Genomic DNA, 22,503 nt, shown 5'->3' with positions numbered 1-22,503 from the left:
AGGGTCCTTAGTATTCCCCAAAAACTTATGCACTACATTCTTGAAAGAGTCCCATGCTTCTTTTTCCTTTTCTCCTATTGTTTCCAGAAATCTGCTTTGTCTCGATCTCCAAGTTTCAATTTGAAATATGCAAATTAAACTTTCTTCACAAACTCACTTATGTTTTTTTGTTGACTTTTCACTGTGTATTCACCACAAACATAACAGAAGCTGTCAGGAGAAATTACGCAACCTCTGCGAGCCGTATTCCAGAAATAAAAATACAAGCACAGTAGCGTTCGAATGCTGGATATAAACTGAGTGTGGCATTAGATGGCCAGCGAGATACTGAACTTATTTAGCTTGTTGAAACACGATCTAATTCAATAGCGGGTTGTTTATATTTATTCCTAGTATCCCAGATAACATGTTGAAACATGCTCAACCTCACCAATAATATTACTCACTATCAACTTTTAACCCGTTTCCATATGATCATGAAACCTTCCTCTTAACGCTAAAACTACTGAACCCACCTCCCCCTACCACTACTCGCTTCAACCATTAACATTTTTATTCATTTATTACCAAGTCCAGCTATAATTGATAGAATTGATGTGAGAAGTCTTCGTTTTAAGGCTATTTTTTAAATAAGAAAGAAAAATAGTAAATTTTAAGTTAACTAGGAATTTTACGCTAAATACAAACAAAAACTTGAGTGTAACAAAAAAATTGACGAGACAGAATTTTTTTGGTATTTTTTTCGTTTTTACCAAGTTGAAATCTGTAAGAAAATGTATAAAAATCCTATGGAGTTCTTTACTTGCAGACCTGTGTAATGGGTGGACCATCAAAAATTCGGCAATTTACAACACAATGTCGAATGCGCAAATTCGTTTATTTATAACTAAAAATATTCTCGAAATTTCATCAAAAAAATGCATTCTGACGATACCTAAATGAAATTCTTACTCAAGAAACAAAAATTGTTCAATTAACACAATTTGCGTTAATTGTACAATTATCGTTATTATCGTGTCAGCGAAGCGGCAATAAAATATTTACTACCATTTTGCACAACATACTTCTGCGAGAGCGGATTTTCGACCGTGGCAAACATGAACAATATTAAAAATCATAAGTTAATATATATTTAATAAGATATTGTATTGTACCGAAAGAAATAATGAAAAATACAATAAAAAATTACTTATATTTAGCTAGAAATATCAGCTTTTTTGTCAATGAATTGTAGTTGATTATGTTAATTAACTTTAACAACGAGCGCTAAAAAATTTAGTAATAAAAATAAATTGATTTCGTACATAAAATTTATGCATAAAATAGTTTCATACATATAAATTCCCTTGGAAAAAATAATTTAAAAGTTTCTCAAGTCAGAGATGTAGAATTTAATTTAAATTCCGTTTAAAAACTTCTCTAACAACCATTTAAGTTGATTCTGATAACAAATATTAAAATACGTTCATCAATTTTTATTATTTGCATAGAAATTTATATAATTATGTAACATCGTAAAAAGTCATTCAAAATTTGCTTCCTAGATGGCAGTGGTCACTATTACGTGAAGGATCTAAGTGTACAGGAAATCCGGTAAATGGAATAAAACTAATTGTTACTTTATTACTTTCCTAGTAGGCAATTCACTTGTCTCGTGAACATCATGGAATTATTAGAAATTTGTAACTATAAGTGGTTTATATTCTTTGTGTTGGTGCTTCTTCTCAGTTTTTTGTAAGTAAAAAATGTAATAACTTATTTTAATCTATAGTTGCACGGTAATTACGAATAATATTGTTTGCTCACATATTAATTGCTATATCATATGTAGATGTTATATTAATATTTATAACGTGATATTTGTAAAAGTTCTTACGGAATATTGATTAATTAATGTTTAAATTAAGTAAATAATAATGTAATGACAATTTATTTTTATTATACTCTTAGACCCTGTACACACTAGGCGTTTTTAAACGCGCGTTTTGCGAGCGCTTATAAGAACCAAGAGTTCTATGTAGCCGTACACACTCAAAAGCCAAGCGCGCGTTAAACGCGCGTTTTGCGAGCGCTTATAGATTTTTGTTAAAACGCGCGTTTTGCGAGCGCTTTACGGGCGCTTTGAGATATATGTGCTGCCATGTTACCGTACATGCGATCGCGCGTTTTGCGGGCGTCAGCCGAGCGCTTTGAGATATATGTGCTGAAATGGAGAACGATCATTTCGATACTGATCTATTTATTGATGAAATCTAAAAGAGACCAACCATCGTCAAAGGATTTTATAGATATTTTAAAAGAATTAAAAAACTTGAATTTATTTTGTCTTAGTTTTGGATACAACGTCGCAAACATTTCATGCGTCAGTCTATCTCGTAATATTGGGTGCACCCAAAATTCTCTTTGCCTCCGCCGTCGTCTTTTATAGCGACGATAGAGGAGCCACACACAAGCAATCACTTCCACATCCATTTCCAAACCGAGCCAGTGCGCACGCTCCGCTAAACGCTCGTCAAACGCCGAGCTAACGCGCGTTAGCTCGGCGTTTTACGAGCGTTTAACGCGCGTTGAAAAACGCCTAGTGTGTACAGGGCCTTAAACGCGCGTTGAAAAACGCCTAGTGTGTACAGGGCCTTAGGCTTATAAAGTTGTTATTTATTTAGGAATTTCTTAACATAAAATTTATTTAATGTTATTCTTGAGTCGATCATTTATGTCAAGAATTTCGTCTTATTATATCTTGTTTCTGCTGCGTGTTATCTAAATAAATGTTTACGAGAGTACAGTGGTACCTCAGGTTACGAACGCCCCAGCATACGAAATTTTCAGGATACGACATAAAATTCGAACATATTTTTGCTCCACGATACGAACAAAAACTCACCATACGACGTTACATTAGTTCGCATTTTTCATTTGTTTTTCTTACTACAGTTATTTTTTTTAATGTATTACTTGGCTTTAATTTGAGTATGTTCTTCGCGTTGGAACGAATTATTTGGTTTTACATGTAATCGTATCGGAAAAGATGATCCACCTTACGACATTTTCATGATACGATCTCAGTTTCGGAACGGATTAATTTCGTATCCTGAGGTACCACTGTATAAGTAATCGGTAGTGGACTATTCGATTGCAACCCAACTGTCCTCTCATAGCACCAAATCTTATCTCGTCTCCTACGAAAAATAGCAGCACAGCTTAACTACAAAATCGTAGAGGGTCTCAAAATTAGAACAAAACACTTTTAGTCCGGTTAAAATACTCAAAGGTTGGACGACTGGATATCATCAGAAAAAATGGGTGAAAGGAAACTGTGAGGCACCTCTGCATGACCTTCAGCGCTCAAGGCCAGACAGAGAATCAATAGTCGAGAGTAATATACTAAAAACATTATTTCAGCAAATTCTTTTTTATTTTTATGTATTTTTAGATGAGTTTCGTCAAATTTGTAGAATTGATAAAGACTCTACTTCATTTGGGTCAGTAAAATAATTATATAAAAACCTCGAAAATAAAATAATTTTTTTATGTTAACTTTTTTAAAACCGACATTTGTCATAAACATTAATAATATTCAGTGGCGTACCGTGGGTGTCAACCGCCCGGAGCGGAGGAAAATTTCGGCCCCCCTTATTTAGGTATTTCAATTTAAAAGACCAAAATTCAGTTTTGTCACAGAACAAGCAAGAAAAAATTCGGTGGTAGTGCAGCGACCTGTTTAAAATAGTTCTATTGGATATTAGTGGTGTATATGAATCGTACAAGCAAAAAAAAAGGTCAACAGGTTTCGCTGAAACTCCTCGAATGACAGTTACTAGTTCACCGGGCGAGCCGATTCCCGGACTGTCCGGATGATAGCACTATCGTAGGCGCGATGAAAATATAGATTAGGATGTTTCAAAATTTTACAAGATAATATTATTATTATTTATTGTGAAATTTTGCCGTCCCCTAAAAGGTAATTTTGCCGCCCCCTAAAGAGTGCCGCCCGGGCGGACCGCCCCTACCGCCCCCCTACGGTACGCCACTGATAATATTGATCCACTTGTTTCTAGCAGGGTAACGATGAATTTATAGACCGTGTTGCTAGATATTATTTTACAATATTAATAACACATAAATTTTAATATATACTGGTTGAAACAATTAGCAGAGCGTATGACTGGTTGTAACGTCTTAGCTGTAAGTACAATAAATGATAATATGACAAGAATTCGGCACGAATGCATGTCTTTTCATCTATTATTGTATATTTTATTGTATCTTACGTAACAATAACATGTGGCATTCAGGATCGTTCGTTGTAAACGATTTATATGCAACATCTCATGCTTCCCGAATTGTTTCGAGCACTGTATTTCTTTTAGTAAGTAAATAGTAAATAACTAAATACTGTAATTATATATTTAATTGCATTACGTAATTTATTAGTAATTTTCTTTAATACAATTTTTAAATGCTATCCAATTTAAATAGACATTTTTGAGATATTTTAATAAGTACTTAATACGCGAAACATTTTGAGTTTGACAATTAATGTGAGGCTGTGGTCAGGTCCAAACCCTCACTAAAATTCGCGGAAAATAATTGTTTTAGAGAAAAAATATTTAGTAGTTAGAAATAGATTTTTATTATATGAAAACGCGNAGTTAATATATATTTAATAAGATATTGTATTGTACCGAAAGAAATAATGAAAAATACAATAAAAAATTACTTATATTTAGCTAGAAATATCAGCTTTTTTGTCAATGAATTGTAGTTGATTATGTTAATTAACTTTAACAACGAGCGCTAAAAAATTTAGTAATAAAAATAAATTGATTTCGTACATAAAATTTATGCATAAAATAGTTTCATACATATAAATTCCCTTGGAAAAAATAATTTAAAAGTTTCTCAAGTCAGAGATGTAGAATTTAATTTAAATTCCGTTTAAAAACTTCTCTAACAACCATTTAAGTTGATTCTGATAACAAATATTAAAATACGTTCATCAATTTTTATTATTTGCATAGAAATTTATATAATTATGTAACATCGTAAAAAGTCATTCAAAATTTGCTTCCTAGATGGCAGTGGTCACTATTACGTGAAGGATCTAAGTGTACAGGAAATCCGGTAAATGGAATAAAACTAATTGTTACTTTATTACTTTCCTAGTAGGCAATTCACTTGTCTCGTGAACATCATGGAGTTATCAGAAATTTGTAACTATAAGTGGTTTATATTCTTTGTGTTGGTGCTTCTTCTCAGTTTTTTGTAAGTAAAAAATGTAATAACTTATTTTAATCTATAGTTGCACGGTAATTACGAATAATATTGTTTGCTCACATATTAATTGCTATATCATATGTAGATGTTATATTAATATTTATAACGTGATATTTGTAAAAGTTCTTACGGAATATTGATTAATTAATGTTTAAATTAAGTAAATAATAATGTAATGACAATTTATTTTTATTATACTCTTAGACCCTGTACACACTAGGCGTTTTTAAACGCGCGTTTTGCGAGCGCTTATAAGAACCAAGAGTTCTATGTAGCCGTACACACTCAAAAGCCAAGCGCGCGTTAAACGCGCGTTTTGNAAGCATCTGAAATTGCTGCCTTCAAATGATGAATTGTGGAAAACTGTTTTCCATTGGATAAACTGTACGAACCATCATCAACAAAAGATTTTCCATCAGACTCAGGTCAGGGCTTCTAGCAGGCCATGTCATCAGATTAATATTTTTACGTTTAAACCACATTTTTGTTGATTTAGAGCAGGGGTCGCCAAACTTTTTTAACTGTCGACCCCCAATCACTTTCCAAAACCTCACATTGACCCCCACCGTAAAGTTTTATTATAAGTGTAAGTGTATGAGCAAAATAAAATACGTTGTGATCTCTGATATCTGTATAAGAAAAAAAAACAAGGTTGTAATCCATTGCCACATCGACCCCCTAATCGACCCCCTAGCCGCATCGACCCCCCAATGATGTTGCATCGACCCCTGGGGGTCGATATAGACCACTTTGGCGACCCCTGATTTAGAGGCATGCACAGGGGCATTGTCTTGTTGAAAGATCCAATTTGGTCCACAAATATTTGATCAAGCTTCCAATAAATGATTTTCAAGCATGCCTTGATACTTCTCTGAATTTATTCTTTAGTTATAAATGCTAAACCTGTGGTTCCATTGAATCCAAACGCACCCCACACTATTATTGATCCCCACCCATTTGGCGTTTTGAAAATATTTGTTTTTCGGTTCTTAAATCGTGCCAATAATACTTTCAACCGTCTGGACTATCTAAGATGAATTGTTTTTCATCACTGAACAAAACTTCAATCCATTCTTTGGGCCATGGCATGTGTTTTTGTGCCAATCAAGTCTATCACTTTTGTGCTTTAATGAAAGTGGTGGCATTATAGCTTTTTTTCTGAATTTTAACACTGGAGATTTATTTAAAACTCTCCACACTGTTGTGCTACTACAAAGTAAGTCTAATTCTTGTTTTATTTTTCTTACTGATGTTTCTTTTGTGCAGCAAACCTCGATGATTTGTCTTCAATCTCAAGGTATAAGCTTCGGTTTTGGACCTGTCTTGAATTTTAGTACATCCTAGCCACGTCTTTTTGATAAATAATCACCAACAGTTGATTTTGGACGATTTATATATGCTGCAATTTCTCTTATTGACTTGCCTTGTGATTTATAAGCATCAATCTGCTCTTTTTCATAATCAGATAAATTCTTTGTTCTACCCATTTTAGAACGTTGAACAACGTAAAAAATTTGCATTACAATTAGATATGTAAGCTGATTTGTATAATTCAATGCTTGAAACTAAACAATTTTCTATATAACTCACGAAATGAGTGCCTGTCCGGATAAATATGTAACAGTTTTTTTGTACATGATTTTGAAAAATATTATTTTCAGTGACAAAATGTTAATGTTTGATTGAAATTCTTATTTTGCAGTGTGGAAACAAGTAAATCCATGTTATTTTTAATAAAACATTTGTCATTTAATGCAGCAAATTTGGGTTTCACTTTAATTTTTTCGTGTCCGTATAAATTTGAAACACACCTTAGTACTTAAGTACGTAAAAATTTATTACATTTCATGTTGTACGAGGGCTTTACCCAATTCTCGAACCGTGTTAGAGTGAATCCGTGCTATAGAAGTGCCGTGTTATACGGGGGTTACCTGTATATATTAAGAAACTATTCGCATTTTAAAATACAAAGTATGTAAGTATTCAAAGTATTTACTAGAAGTAATAATTTGATCATAAATAATAATAGATTCTATATTCTTTATTTTTACTTTAATGTGATCTAATACTCTTTATGATGTGTAACCTTCGATAGTAGAATTAAAAAATGAATACGATTAAAACATATAAAGCATTTAAATTTAATTGTTAATTTAGAATATACAAAAATAGTATTAATAAGTTCAGTAAGGCGTCGAAAATCCGGACTCTAAAATATAAGATACGTGAAAGTTAGAATTTTAAGCACAGTACTCTAAACGCCAAATGTATTGTAATTTAAGTTTAGGTGTTCTAAGTTTAAGGCAGTATTTCACAAGGAATGCAGGAATACTTACAAAAATTCAAAATATACTTTTCAGAATCATTATATTTAAACAAAAAATGTACTAATAATTATTTCAAAATTAAAAAATTACGAATTCTGAATGAATGTTAGAGCATGAACAAGATAAGAGAGAAAGAACGTCAACAACGAAGTTACCATTGAAAGGGTTATTTTATATCCATTTTTCTATTGCCGAATCCGGATTTTCGACATTTCACTGTATTAAACTTATTATAATTTTACTTCAGAAATTTAATATTGGAAATCCAATATTCGACAACGGATTGGTTATTTTGGGAGATGAAGATTGGGAAAGAATCCGATGTATAATGAGCCCAACTTTTACTAGCAGCAGAATGAAACAAGTAAATAAATTCTTACATCTTTTCATTTTAACTTTTTGTTTTAATTTTCCAGTAATAATTAATAAATTCAATTAATCTGTGGAGATGAATAAGTGATGCAAGTAGTGAGATTTTTTTGAAACGATTTAATATTTATAACCATTTAGAAAAATAATGGATACTTAAGCATCTCATAAGAAGGTAGCTTCTTTTAATAAATGCTTGATATGAAACGATATTGAGTATACTAAAATTTATTTATATAGTGATCAACTTTGCTTTTACTGTTTTATATCTAATTTATTTTAAAAGATCATAATTATGCCATCTGCTTTTATCATTTGTTTTACAAAAGTAATAATATACAGGGAGGGTGTCCGGCTTATGAGTTTAATAAAAGAACAATTTATAATTTGCATTGTATTTTTATCGCACTTGTAATCAGCTTATATTTTATGTTGATATTTGTAGCCATTTATGAGAAATGCCATTTTTTGGCGCTGCGATTACTAACACATGAGCAGAATAGCAAAATAGATGCTCCAGTCACTGCATGTTATCACCTGGTCAAGTTATTTATACATGCTGCAACTTATGCTATCCTTCAACTTCCTCCTGGCATCATTGTTCAATAAAGACATTTTTTAGGGAGTATTCCAGACAGTAGATTGGTTCTTATTCCACTAAACTTTTTCCTGTGAGATATTGTAATAATCAAGAGTATTATATATCTGTGCATAACTTCAATGATGTGAGACAGAATCTCTCAAGCTATGGACAATGTCACGCGTCGTATGCTATGAAATCCGTGGATAAAGTAGAATACAAGTTGGACATCTGGTTCGCCACTGTTGACGCACATATTTAAGTCTGTTTGAATGCAAAAGAGAATCGACAAGAGTTTTTTGTTACTAGAAGACATTTTCATTATATTGTTATAATAACTTTTAAATTTACACGCGTTTCTTTTATTAGACATCTAATCCGCACACCCTGAATTTGTATGGTTTGCATGAAAATATACATGATCGCAACTTTCTAATTTTTTTTTAAATATACGAATTTTGTTGTTTTTAAATAACTGATTTATATTATTTATTTCCATCTGTTTTTGAGACTAGTAAACTTATTTTTATTAAACAAACAAAAACTTGAATTATCTCCAAAGTTCGAGGTTTTTCGTTACAATGAAAGTTATCATAGTATTAGTATCATATTTGTCTTATTAATTGAGTTATGTAATTTTGTTGTAAAATAGATAATTAAATTTGATGTATAACTAATATACTTTAAAAATTTTTCATTAGAAATAAATACAAAGATAAAATCGAAAATATNAATTTATATATTGTAAACGGTTTTTAATTTTAAAAAATGTTCGCTCATAAAGAAGCACAATATAAAAATTGTAATTTATGAAGTTAAGAATTCTAAAATTGCATTTACGTTACATTCTGTCAAGTTATTCAAATAACAAAATCTTGTATTATACCAAACAAATATTATATATTTTCAATATTCTTTATTTAAATTCGGATATCAAAATATTGTGATGTTTGTTAATAGGCTATATTAATTTTAAGATATTTTTAGTCTAGATTAATTTCGATTTGTTTATTTTCAGAGAAAATGTAATATTATCTGATATACAATTATATCTTTCCAGATATGTCAACAGATATTTTAAATTTTGGGAAAGGCATAGAATTCCTACACCAACAACCAACATTTGGTCTTTCTTATCAGAACTATATCGATTTATGAATACGGTAAGTTGATTTTAAACTTTTTTTAATGAATTGTTTATTCATAAAATGTTATAGATGGCCTTAATAACGTTTTATGAATTAGAAATAATTATTGATATTCTACGTTTAAAAAATATACTATTTTAAGAAAGAGTTCCTAAAGTTTTTCATCTTTATTTACTGGTATTCTGGATTTTATCAAATAACTAGATTTAGAATTTTCACAATTCGATCTTTTAATGTCATTCGGATGTAATACTAGAATATCAATTATTTCCTATCAGCATCCACTCTCTTAATTTATTAATTTAATTAATTAATCACCTAGTTGCAAAAGATATTTTTTAGTAAGATTAAAATTATTATTTTCTTTTTTTGTGTCTATTATTGACGATAATCGGGATGAAATTTTATTTTTGTTGGTTCCTAGATGAATAGCTTCCATCAATGTTAGATTTTAGATTTTGATCTGTAATCTTTTCTTTGAAATTCTCTTTCATATTTTCAATACATCTCTCTCTAGAAATTTTTTTCTTCCTTTCAAGTAAATACTGTAGGTTAGGATGGTTCTTATTTTTAAGTTTTGGAAAGTTGGACGGAGCATGTGTTGAATCTGATCCATTATGGAAAAAATAATAATAATATCGGTAAAATTTCGTTAGCTTTGAATACTTACGAGCGCTACCATAATCTGAAAAATCGCGTATAGGACATATATTCACTTATTGAAATCGAAACACTACGTAATTATATCTACGTCAGTATGAGTACAGTGTTCTTAGTTCATGTTCAGTAATAGTCCATATCCAGTGTTTGGAAGAATCTATAACCTTCCGAAACATAGTAGAATCTTCTGAAACATTTATTAAATCAAAATGTGAATATTAAAGACACAGTTTTCATTGAGGAAAAAAAGAGGAAGCTGAGATACTGGACAAAGCTTTCTGCTAATTTTTGTATGAACGTGTGAATGTATTTCTACGAATAAGACGTTTTTTGTTATTCGTTCTGTGTGCGTGTTTTCATTTTCCTCAATATTTTTGGAGTTTAATTAAAATTGTTACTGTTATCATTACAAAAGTTGAGAAATGGGGTGTTCGATAGTCATAAGCGATTACATAATTTTATTCATCACAGAATTGATTCGTTGTTGTTATTTCCTAAACTAGTCGTTTTAATACGTGATGTGGTCATATCTATCGACGAGAATGCGATTTGTTCTATTGCCGGTTTTAGAAGTTAAAAGTTTTGTTAATAGCAGGTGTGCTTAAGGAAAATGATTGAACACAACAGATTCTGTAGGATTTAGTAAACTGTTTACTGATTTCCTAATTAAATGTAAGTTTTATCCAATTTAACATTAAAAGCAAATTATATAACCCGAAATGCAAAACTTATATAAGCTAAAAATTCTGGTCATTCCAATTTTTGGTTAATTAACATTTATGAATAACACATTTTTATTTTCTTATCAGAAAGGCGACCACGGCTATCAACGTGATCACTCTTTTCACTGATAAAATAACGAAATAGATCATAAAATACGATATAAAAATTATTGAAAAAACGAGTCATATTAATTGTATATTATTGTTTTGTTTTCAGAATGATATTCAAACAAAAATATAAAGATATTATGATTATTACAATTTAGAATCAATTTATTTCATTTTCTTTCTAGCCATTGCATTTAGTTCAAACAGAGAACTATAAAAAATACGGCCGACTATATGGGTAAGTCCTATTTCAGTATTTGAAATAACATTGCTTAAAAATATAAATGTGCCATTTAGCGTTTTGACATTACAAAATTTAAGCTAACTTATTTTTAATTAGTATTGATTTTAATTTCTGTAATTAATTGTTTCTAAAATTAATATTTAATTAAAATACGACAATGTGAATAGAAATTGCGTTCTGTACACAATATATTCGATAAAAACTGTATTCAGTGTATATAAACTATACAACTTCTCGTTCACTAAACTGTGGCCACATCAAACAATAATAAATCCATCATAAGTGTACTCAATAATCTGTTGAATTTGAAAACGATTTATCTTACTTATACAGGTGAGGTGATCGCACTCACCTGTATAAGTAAGATAAATCGCACTCACCTCGCATTCAGAGTAGCTTCCGCTTTAAGAACTGTGGAAATGTTTGTCTCGCTATTTTTCAACTTCTGTGTTGTACTAAAATGCCAAGAAATGCAAGTGAACCGCACATTTTTGCAAACAATCAGGTTCTGAAAATAAGAAATTGAAATGCAGCGAGATTAAGTATGGAAAAATGTAGTATCCACTTACCTACAATATTAATATGGCAAGAATATGCAAATTTTGTGATGAATAATCTCTAATTACTTATATCTGGTGTATAATTTTATAATACTATGAAATGAATGTTGTTGTGTAATTTGTGTTTCGATTAATCGAATGGAATAAGATATGGTTTGGTTTCTGTCATTAAAAAATAACGTAGACAAAATTTTACATAATTTTTATCTACTCTAAATAATTTAAAAATTTTTTCAAAACATTACAGTGGCGTATAGTTTTACACTATATACATAATAATAAAATATAAAATAAAATAAAAGAAAAAAAAATCCATAAACAGAAATAACCCACAAGAATCCAATAGTAGCTGAATAATAATAAAATATAAAATATGATATTTTGCATTAAAGTAAGTGACAAATTAATGAGATTTTTTACATCAGTGCTATAAATTGATTACATTGATGAAACATGTTTTACATTCAACGTAATTAATTTGCTTAAATTAAAAACTTTTAAATTTTATAGTATCTTCTTCGGTTTAAGACCACAACTTATCGTCGCAGATCCTCAAATTATTAAGAAAATAATAGTCAAAGATTTTAACATGTTTCGTAATAGAATGGTAAGTTTAAATATCAATATAAGGCAAACTTATTAAATTTTTAATTAATTTTTCTCCTTCATAATAAAATACTGTCAAACTATCGCAAATTATTACGATTTCTAATAAAATTGTTAAGATAAATCTAGAAATTCTGAGTTAAATATTTATAGCACTTTATCGGATTATAATTCCGTAGGTTATTTTAGGTTCAATGCTTTATACTTTTTCGAAAGATATGCTTTTTGAAATTTCATTAAATCTGTCTAAATACAAGTAGTTTGAAAGATTATTTATACGAACTTTCCATTGTAAGATATTCTAATATATTTAGAATGAGTACTCCTTTTAAATCTTTATTGTCTGTGTATATTGATTTCGTTTTTTTTTTATTACGATTGTTTTTATTTTCGAACAAAAAGTAATTAGTTAAATTTGCATTAATTCTTAAATTATTAGTTTGTCATATAATTAAGCTTATTGGTAGAAGCTTATTGATATTGAAAATGTTATTTAATTAATTTATTTTCTAATGTAGTCACGATAGGATCATTATCAGTGATAACTATATCATCAGCATAAATATGAATGTTTCCATCCGGAATTACTAATTTTACATATTGTAACTTTAAATTAAAGAAAAAAAAGTAAATGAAAAAATGTATAATAAAGTTGTGATTGTTGCAAGGAACATATTTTACCTAATAATTTTTTAATACTATTAGTTTGTGATACATAATATATTATTTTTTCTGCCATAATAACTAACCTTTTTCTGTACCCCTAAACAACCTATCGCGTACCCCAGGTTGGGAATCGCTGATCTAGAGCTTTGATCCATTCTGGTTCTATATTGTCTGGGCAAGCAGCCTTACTGAGTTTAAGTTTATCGATGATGGCTTTTACAACTTTACATTTGACTATTGGTGGGTCTTCTAACTCCCTGGGAGATTCAATCTCCTCCCTGTTGCCTTGGAATAATACCTTTCCATATTCATACCACTTTTCCATTATTTCTTCTGTCTCCAAGATTATTCTCCCATTTAAATCTCTTACACCTTGTGCTTGAAAATTCTGTTTTTTAAAAGTAACTTCTCTAATTTTTTTCATTGAGTTTTTATTTTATTTTCTTTATCCAAACTTTCAATTTCTTCACATTTTTTTGTTATGCCACTCTTCTTTAGCCTTTCTACACTCTTTTTATAGATCTTGTTAAATTTTTATATCCTGGTTTATTTTTCAAACTTTTCTTATTCTCCATCAAATTTAGAATTTTACCAGTCATCCAAGGTTTGCTCATTTTCCTAATATATTCTGGGATGTTATTAGCAGCAGCAGCTCTACTTATATATTCCTTAAAAGCATTCATGCTTCATTGATATCCTCTATTGATTAATTATGTTCTTTATTTATTCTATTGTTATTGATTTCCCTATTAAATTCATCATTAAATTTTACTTTTATGTTCTCTTCCTTTAACATTGCTGAATTTAACTTCTTTGATACTGACTTTTGCTTACAGGTTTTCAGTTTAATTTTTGCTTTCACTACAACTGGATTATGGTCGGAATTAATATCTGCTCCAGGATACGACTTTATAATGTTATAATATTTCATAATATTTAATCTTTCCTATATAATATAATATAATTTATTATGAAGTTTACACAGTGTGCCAAATAAGTAATGAAACAACTAGCATTACATCCAAACTAAGAACTTTATTTCAATTTCACAGTTACATGGATTCAAAATAATCCCCTTGCAACTCCACACAATGTTTATATCAATCATACAAGTTGTTGAAAGAACACTGGAAGTCCTGATTGTGTACCTCCTTCAGTCTGTTGATCACAGTATGTTTGATGTCCCCAATGTCACTGAAATGTTCCCCTTTTAAAACATATTTAATTTTCGGAAATAGGAAAAATGTCTACAGGTCCAAATTAGGTGAATAGGGTGGGTGTTAGCGCACACAGATCTGTTTTGATGCTAAAAACTGTTTCATGGTTAGTGCACAGAGAGCCGGTGCATTGTCATGCAGGAAAACCTAACTGTTGCTTTGGAACAGATGCATCCTGACACGACGCATGTGAGTAAAGAGACATTGTATGACTCCAAAGTAGTACTGATGTACACACAATAACGAAACTTCATCAGTACTAAATAGTACTGATGAAGTCGCATTGTTCATCTTCTAAGGATTCTCTTCTGTTCTTAAATGCTGAAAACCAGTGGAACACTTGTGCACGACTAAGACAATCATCCCTGTAAACAAATAGCATGTCTTTGTAAACTTCTGATGCTGTTTTTCCTAATTTACAGTAAAATTTTATCACAGCTCTTTAATCCATGATGCTACATTTGACCGCCGTTACTTGCACAACATTACTTTCATGGCTACTGTGCATGCACTGATTGAGTCATCAACATGATCAAAGCATCTGTGTGTTCAGCACAGTCAAGCCAGTGAAATGGTAACCACATTTGATGCATTTCTTGAAAGTATTCATGGAAAAAAAATCAGTTTCATTACTTATTTGGCGCACTGTGTATTTGATTCCTGCATATGTCACTTGGACTTTTCCATGTATACACTCTTCTTGCTGGATGTTTAAACAGGGTGTTGGTGTTTATCAACTTACTTTCCTTGCAGAATTGAATGAGTCTATCCCCTCTTATTTTTCTTACCAAGCCCATATTGACCCATGCATTCTGATATATTCTCATTGCCCACTTTTNGACGATTTATATATGCTGCAATTTCTCTTATTGACTTGCCTTGTGATTTATAGGCATCAATCTGCTCTTTTTCATAATCAGATAAATTCTTTGTTCTACCCATTTTAGAACGTTGAACAACGTAAAAAATTTGTATTACAATTAGATATGTAAGCTGATTTGTATAATTCAATGCTTGAAACTAAACCATTTTCTATTTAACTCACGAAATGAGTGCCTGTCCGGATAAAAATGTAACAGTTTTTTTGTACATGATTTTGAAAAATATTATTTTCAGTGACAAAATGTTAATGTTTGATTGAAATTCTTATTTTGCAGTGTGGAAACAAGTAAATCCATGTTATTTTTAATAAAACATTTGTCATTTAATGCAGCAAATTTGGGTTTCACTTTAATTTTTTCGTGTCCGTATAAATTTGAAACACACCTTAGTACTTAAGTACGTAAAAATTTATTACATTTCATGTTGTACGAGGGCTTTACCCAATTCTCGAACCGTGTTAGAGTGAATCCGTGCTATAGAAGAGCCGTGTTATACGGGGGTTACCTGTATATATTAAGAAACTATTCGTATTTTAAAATACAAAGTATGTAAGTATTCAAAGTATTTACTAGAAGTAATAATTTGATCATAAATAATAATAGATTCTATATTCTTTATTTTTACTTTAATGTGATCTAATACTCTTTATGATGTGTAACCTTCGATAGTAGAATTAAAAAATGAATACGATTAAAACATATAAAGCATTTAAATTTAATTGTTAATTTAGAATATACAAAAATAGTATTAATAAGTTCAGTAAGGCGTCGAAAATCCGGACTCTAAAATATAAGATACGTGAAAGTTAGAATTTTAAGCACAGTACTGTAAACGCCAAATGTACTGTAATTTAAGTTTAGGTGTTCTAAGTTTAAGGCAGTATTTCACAAGGAATGCAGGAATACTTACAAAAATTCAAAATATACTTTTCAGAATCATTATATTTAAACAAAAAATGTACTAATAATTATTTCAAAATTAAAAAATTACGAATTCTGAATGAATGTTAGAGCATGAACAAGATAAGAGAGAAAGAACGTCAACAACGAAGTTACCATTGAAAGGGTTATTTTATATCCATTTTTCTATTGCCGAATCCGGATTTTCGACATTTCACTGTATTAAACTTATTATAATTTTACTTCAGAAATTTAATATTGGAAATCCAATATTCGACAACGGATTGGTTATTTTGGGAGATGAAGATTGGGAAAGAATCCGATGTATAATGAGCCCAACTTTTACTAGCAGCAGAATGAAACAAGTAAATAAATTCTTACATCTTTTCATTTTAACTTTTTGTTTTAATTTTCCAGTAATAATTAATAAATTCAATTAATCTGTGGAGATGAATAAGTGATGCAAGTAGTGAGATTTTTTTGAAACGATTTAATATTTATAACCATTTAGAAAAATAATGGATACTTAAGCATCTCATAAGAAGGTAGCTTCTTTTAATAAATGCTTGATATGAAACGATATTGAGTATACTAAAATTTATTTATATAGTGATCAACTTTGCTTTTACTGTTTTATATCTAATTTATTTTAAAAGATCATAATTATGCCATCTGCTTTTATCATTTGTTTTACAAAAGTAATAATATACAGGGAGGGTGTCCGGCTTATGAGTTTAATAAAAGAACAATTTATAATTTGCATTGTATTTTTATCGCACTTGTAATCAGCTTATATTTTATGTTGATATTTGTAGCCATTTATGAGAAATGCCATTTTTTGGCGCTGCGATTACTAACACATGAGCAGAATAGCAAAATAGATGCTCCAGTCACTGCATGTTATCACCTGGTCAAGTTATTTATACATGCTGCAACTTATGCTATCCTTCAACTTCCTCCTGGCATCATTGTTCAATAAAGACATTTTTTAGGGAGTATTCCAGACAGTAGATTGGTTCTTATTCCACTAAACTTTTTCCTGTGAGATATTGTAATAATCAAGAGTATTATATATCTGTGCATAACTTCAATGATGTGAGACAGAATCTCTCAAGCTATGGACAATGTCACGCGTCGTATGCTATGAAATCCGTGGATAAAGTAGAATACAAGTTGGACATCTGGTTCGCCACTGTTGACGCACATATTTAAGTCTGTTTGAATGCAAAAGAGAATCGACAAGAGTTTTTTGTTACTAGAAGACATTTTCATTATATTGTTATAATAACTTTTAAATTTACACGCGTTTCTTTTATTAGACATCTAATCCGCACACCCTGAATTTGTATGGTTTGCATGAAAATATACATGATCGCAACTTTCTAATTTTTTTTTAAATATACGAATTTTGTTGTTTTTAAATAACTGATTTATATTATTTATTTCCATCTGTTTTTGAGACTAGTAAACTTATTTTTATTAAACAAACAAAAACTTGAATTATCTCCAAAGTTCGAGGTTTTTCGTTACAATGAAAGTTATCATAGTATTAGTATCATATTTGTCTTATTAATTGAGTTATGTAATTTTGTTGTAAAATAGATAATTAAATTTGATGTATAACTAATATACTTTAAAAATTTTTCATTAGAAATAAATACAAAGATAAAATCGAAAATATTTAATATGAATAGTAATTTTTCAAGCTATTGAAATAACAGGAGTTTTATATAAATTTAATAACGTAATAAAAAATAATGTAATATATAGTCCAATAATAAATATATAATTTATAAAGAATTTATTAATTTTTTGCATTTATTAACGTAGAATTTTTTCAGATGGCATATTTAGTAAAAGAATGTGCGGAGAAATTCACAGAGAATTTGAAAAAAATGGTTTTATCCAATGAAAATCAGTCTATCGATTGTAAGAGGTAAATTAATTATAGCTCTTAGTATATTATGAATGAATTAATAAAATTCTATTAATTTAATTTAGTTTTAGTAATTTTAGTAATTTTATGAAAAATTATATGTAAAATTTTCAAAATCATTATAAACAGATGCTATGAATTCAGCACAATTTCAACATATTAGAGATGAAAAATATTTTCACTATTAACATAGTCTGCATAACTTCTATCTCTACTTGACTTTCAATGCAATCGATTTTTTAACAGAGATGGAAAGAATGACGCTTCGATTCTAGTTGTTCAAGATAAATTATTATGATTGGGTTTATGGAACCCATCAAAACGCGAAATTCTTCCGTTGTGATCCGTTCTACTGTAATTTATATCTTACGATTGAACGAGAAGTGATAACATAACCCGGAGAAGATTCAAAAAAGTGAAATTCAGAGGAAAAAGGACTCTAATCTTGTCATAAGCCGGACGTCTGTTCGTGTGGACCGTGACACAGACGCTTACGGTTTAATTAGAATAATACTGAAGTTTTGTTTATTTTACTAAATTAACAAACAGTGCTTATATTCTGTTTATTTTTATAAAAGACAACATATAATAAAATAAGGATCGACCACCGAACGGGCATTTGTTCGGTGGTCGTTCCTTATTTTATCCGGAAATTCCTGATTTCCTAGTGGACCAGTTCCCCAGTGATCATATATAATTAGGAGATTGAGCGAAAACAATTCTATTTACATTCGTTACTCAATTATCTTACCTGTCGTCTTATGCCCTTTTTGTATTCTTCCTTGCTTTTCGTATCCTATCGTCGTTTATGACAGATCGAATTTTTAAAATAGCCAATTAGAAATAGAAACGGTATGATTTATCAGCCGAATACTTCACGAGGAAGAACATGAAACCATGTAAGCTACTGAATTACTCTGGATTTGGTCGCTAAACAGACTGTTCGATTTCACGGCCAGAGCCAACAACAGAATCATTCAGAGAGGTCCTGAATTACGTGAACAAACTCAAGCAGTTTCATATCAATAGAAAAGACACAGTAGTGAAAAAACTAGCATGCATAGTCTAAAGCAGATTGCTACAGTCAATTGTAGAAACACAAATATCTGAATATTTTTAAAAGTAATATTCATCATTTTATGATTATTCATCACTCATATGTTTAATTATTATTGTTTTCATGGTGTGTATTATATGTTTGTAAAAAAAAAATGGTACAGGCTACATTTAAAGGTATTTTTCAAAACCTCTATCGAGTGAACAGATCTCTAAAACGGACAGTTTTCGGTCTTGAAGCTGTTCTTCAAAAAGAGGTTTAACTATACTATATATCTGGCATATAATCATGTGAATAATTATATGCCAGATCATCGAAAATTAATATTTGTCATTCGGAAATAAGTCTTTTTTATGGCTTAATTTTGTGGACCTTTAGCTGCAAATTACTTGTAGAGCAATGAATACTATAGATGTATATCTAGAGTGGGTACTATAGTTTTTTGTATTTTGTATCCAAGAAATTCGATACGTTTTAAATATTTTTAAATTTTTATATAATTTTAAGAGGAAGTTTGTCCATATGAATTAGTTAATTTAAAGCTTAAAACAATTGTTTATACTCAAACAACAAGTCAAACAACATAAATGTAATACAGTTTTATTTTCAGATACAGTATGTTTTAAATGTAAAATAAATAATGATTGTAATTTAATTATTTACAGTTTATTATTAAGTATTTATTTTATTGATGTAATCGCTTCCACTGCATTTGGAACAAAACTGAATTCTTTAGAGGATCCACATAACAAATTTGTTTCAAAAGCAAGAAAGGCATCTAATATAGATGGTTCTATTCTCCTTGCGCTTTTCTGTAAGCCTAATTTATTAAATTAAGTTTTATTTAAAAAAATTCTATAATTTCATTAACTTTTTAAATATTCAGCAACTAATTTCGATAACACAATTAAAAGAATTTTTATTATTTATTGATGTTTATTAAAACTTTAATAAAATAATAATATAAATTGTAATTCGTTTGAAGTTTTGCATGAACATTTTTTTTAGGATTTATATTTTGTCGCCGTAAGGGATTATCACTTGAATATAATTAGGATTTTCGTCCACCCCTTATTATAGCAAAATTATGTGATAATCCAATAGTAATGCAAAGCCTCGTATAATATTTAATATACAGTTAACTCTCGGTATTCGGATATTTGGTATTTACGCTTTTGCTTATTCGCTATTGAAAAGTTGAGACCAACCATACGACTTTTCGTCCACTTACGTATCCACGACTTACTTTTACAATATTTCAGTATTTGTAAGAAACGAACTCCGTAATACCGTATTTTTACATTTTTTGACACAACTAAGCAAACTTCAGTAACTAGTGCACTACCAAACTCAATCACCGCATTTAGCAACAATGTCTTCTGCGAAATCGTGCTTTACACGACAAAGTTTATCCCACAATTACGTAAATACAGTATAAATTATACTGTATTTACATAATTAAGTATCGAATACCCATTCTACATTTAACATAAGTATCTATTGATTTGATTTAATAGACTTGTGCTAAGGCAATAGACGGATTAAAGCATATTTAATTAATTTATTTTTATGCTTCGGTTAGATATATACAGTATATTCTTTAGGTTATTTTGTAATGAATTGGAAGGTCTAATTTAAATTTTACTGTTTTTATGGTTACCTATCGAATTTTATATCAATGTAAATTAAACTTTAAAAACGTGCCCCACATCTAGAGATGCAAGTTAGCACTACTCATTTGATACTCCACACTAATAAATCACTACTTGTAGGCCTAATGTAAAGACGCCATCTCTTATGTCGAGTAATGTCTACCTTTAATAATGTCTACTGTCTAATGTCTAACTTTAGTNACATATTTTACCTAATAATTTTTTAATACTATTAGTTTGTGATACATAATATATTATTTTTTCTGCCATAATAACTAACCTTTTTCTGTACCCCTAAACAACCTATCGCGTACCCCTAGGGGTACGCGTACCACAGGTTGGGAATCGCTGGTGTAAAATAATAAAATTTTTTTTCTCTCAAAGTTAACCTGTTTTGTTTTTTACAATTTTTTTACCCTAGTTCTTATTCCGTTTTGAGTAAATGGATTAGAGCTTTGTAACCTTTTAGCTTCCATAAGTCAGAAAGGATAGGAGAATTATTATTAGTTTTTCATAATATTTTTTCTCGCCTGAACTAATATTGTGTTTTATCACCTGAGTTTGCATTTTAATTATTTCAGCCGGTATTATTTAGTGCTATCATTAACATATATATATATTTTTTAATTTTGAGAAAGCTAATTGTTCTTCTGCGATTTAATGAAGTTGCTTCTTGAGACACGATATTTTTTTTATAAATGTTATTGTCCTGTGTTTTAAAGTTGTATTCGTTTCATTTAAAAGTAAATATTTGTTAATAAAAACTACCAATAAATCATTAAAACGTTCTACTAATAAGCTAACTTTCAAATCTTCTCGACTATAAAGGGCATTCCAAAAGTAACAAGGTTTTAATGCATTATGCAGATTAGTTAGTGATTTATGATCAATTTTTTACGGAGTATCGTATCATACCCATGTGTTTCTCTTTATTTCTTAGAAAGGACAATGAGAAGATGAGTAGAAATAAGATTACTATAAACAACAAATTTAGAATTAGCCGTGCTATACATAAACTCAAGTAAAGAACAAGAGGATCTTTCTAAATCCACTCTAATTCTAGTTTAAATTATTATTATTCAACCACCATTATTCTAACAGTTATTTGATAGTACAGGTAACCCCCGTATAACATGGTAGTTACGTTCCAAAAATTAAAAAACATGCTATTATATTTTCATAATTAAGATAAATATCTTTATTAAAATTTTCTTAAGTGATACATATTAATATAAATTAAACAATGTTTTCTTTGTCATCACTAAAAGCACTATTAACCGAGAGCGTTTTATTTTTGGCAAGTTATATGATGCTAAGCACTTATGGAATAAGAGAAAAACATCTGGAAACATCAGAAGTAGAAGCGTCGAGATCTGGCAAAATTGAAACAATTTTCGCGAAGAACCATGTGTACGGAGACGAGAAAAGAAAATTTACACACTGAAGTACTAATAGTTCACGAAAATAATAATTTTCGTGAACTATTAGAACTTAAGTATGTAAAAATTTATTACATTTCATGTTGTACGAGGGTTTTACCCATTTCTCGAACCGTGTCAGAGTGAATCCGTGCTATAAAAGTACCGTGTTATA

The 22,503-nt window shown here is 29.7% G+C and overlaps 1 protein-coding gene across 1 annotated transcript in view; it reads left to right on the top strand.

Annotated features, from left to right (window-relative positions):
- The first annotated feature begins 1,659 nt into the window (after positions 1-1,659).
- The window catches only part of LOC111621506 (cytochrome P450 3A24-like), a 39,771-nt gene continuing 18,927 nt past the window's right edge, over positions 1,660-22,503 (top strand). Inside the window, exons 1-7 of the mRNA XM_023363661.1 lie at positions 1,660-1,734; positions 9,614-9,716; positions 11,377-11,429; positions 12,506-12,602; positions 16,514-16,630; positions 18,107-18,201; positions 22,012-22,027. Coding sequence (XP_023219429.1) covers positions 1,664-1,734; positions 9,614-9,716; positions 11,377-11,429; positions 12,506-12,602; positions 16,514-16,630; positions 18,107-18,201; positions 22,012-22,027 — 552 coding nt within the window. The 5' untranslated portion in view covers positions 1,660-1,663. The remainder of the gene's footprint in view (positions 1,735-9,613; positions 9,717-11,376; positions 11,430-12,505; positions 12,603-16,513; positions 16,631-18,106; positions 18,202-22,011; positions 22,028-22,503) is intronic.

The sequence above is a fragment of the Centruroides sculpturatus genome, unplaced genomic scaffold (assembly GCF_000671375.1).
Source record: "Centruroides sculpturatus isolate CEXI.00-Female unplaced genomic scaffold, Cexi_2.0 scaffold222, whole genome shotgun sequence".
NCBI classification, from domain to species: Eukaryota; Metazoa; Arthropoda; class Arachnida; order Scorpiones; family Buthidae; genus Centruroides; species Centruroides sculpturatus.
Note: the sequence above shows the minus strand (reverse complement) of the source record. Positions and strands in the feature narration are given on the sequence as shown.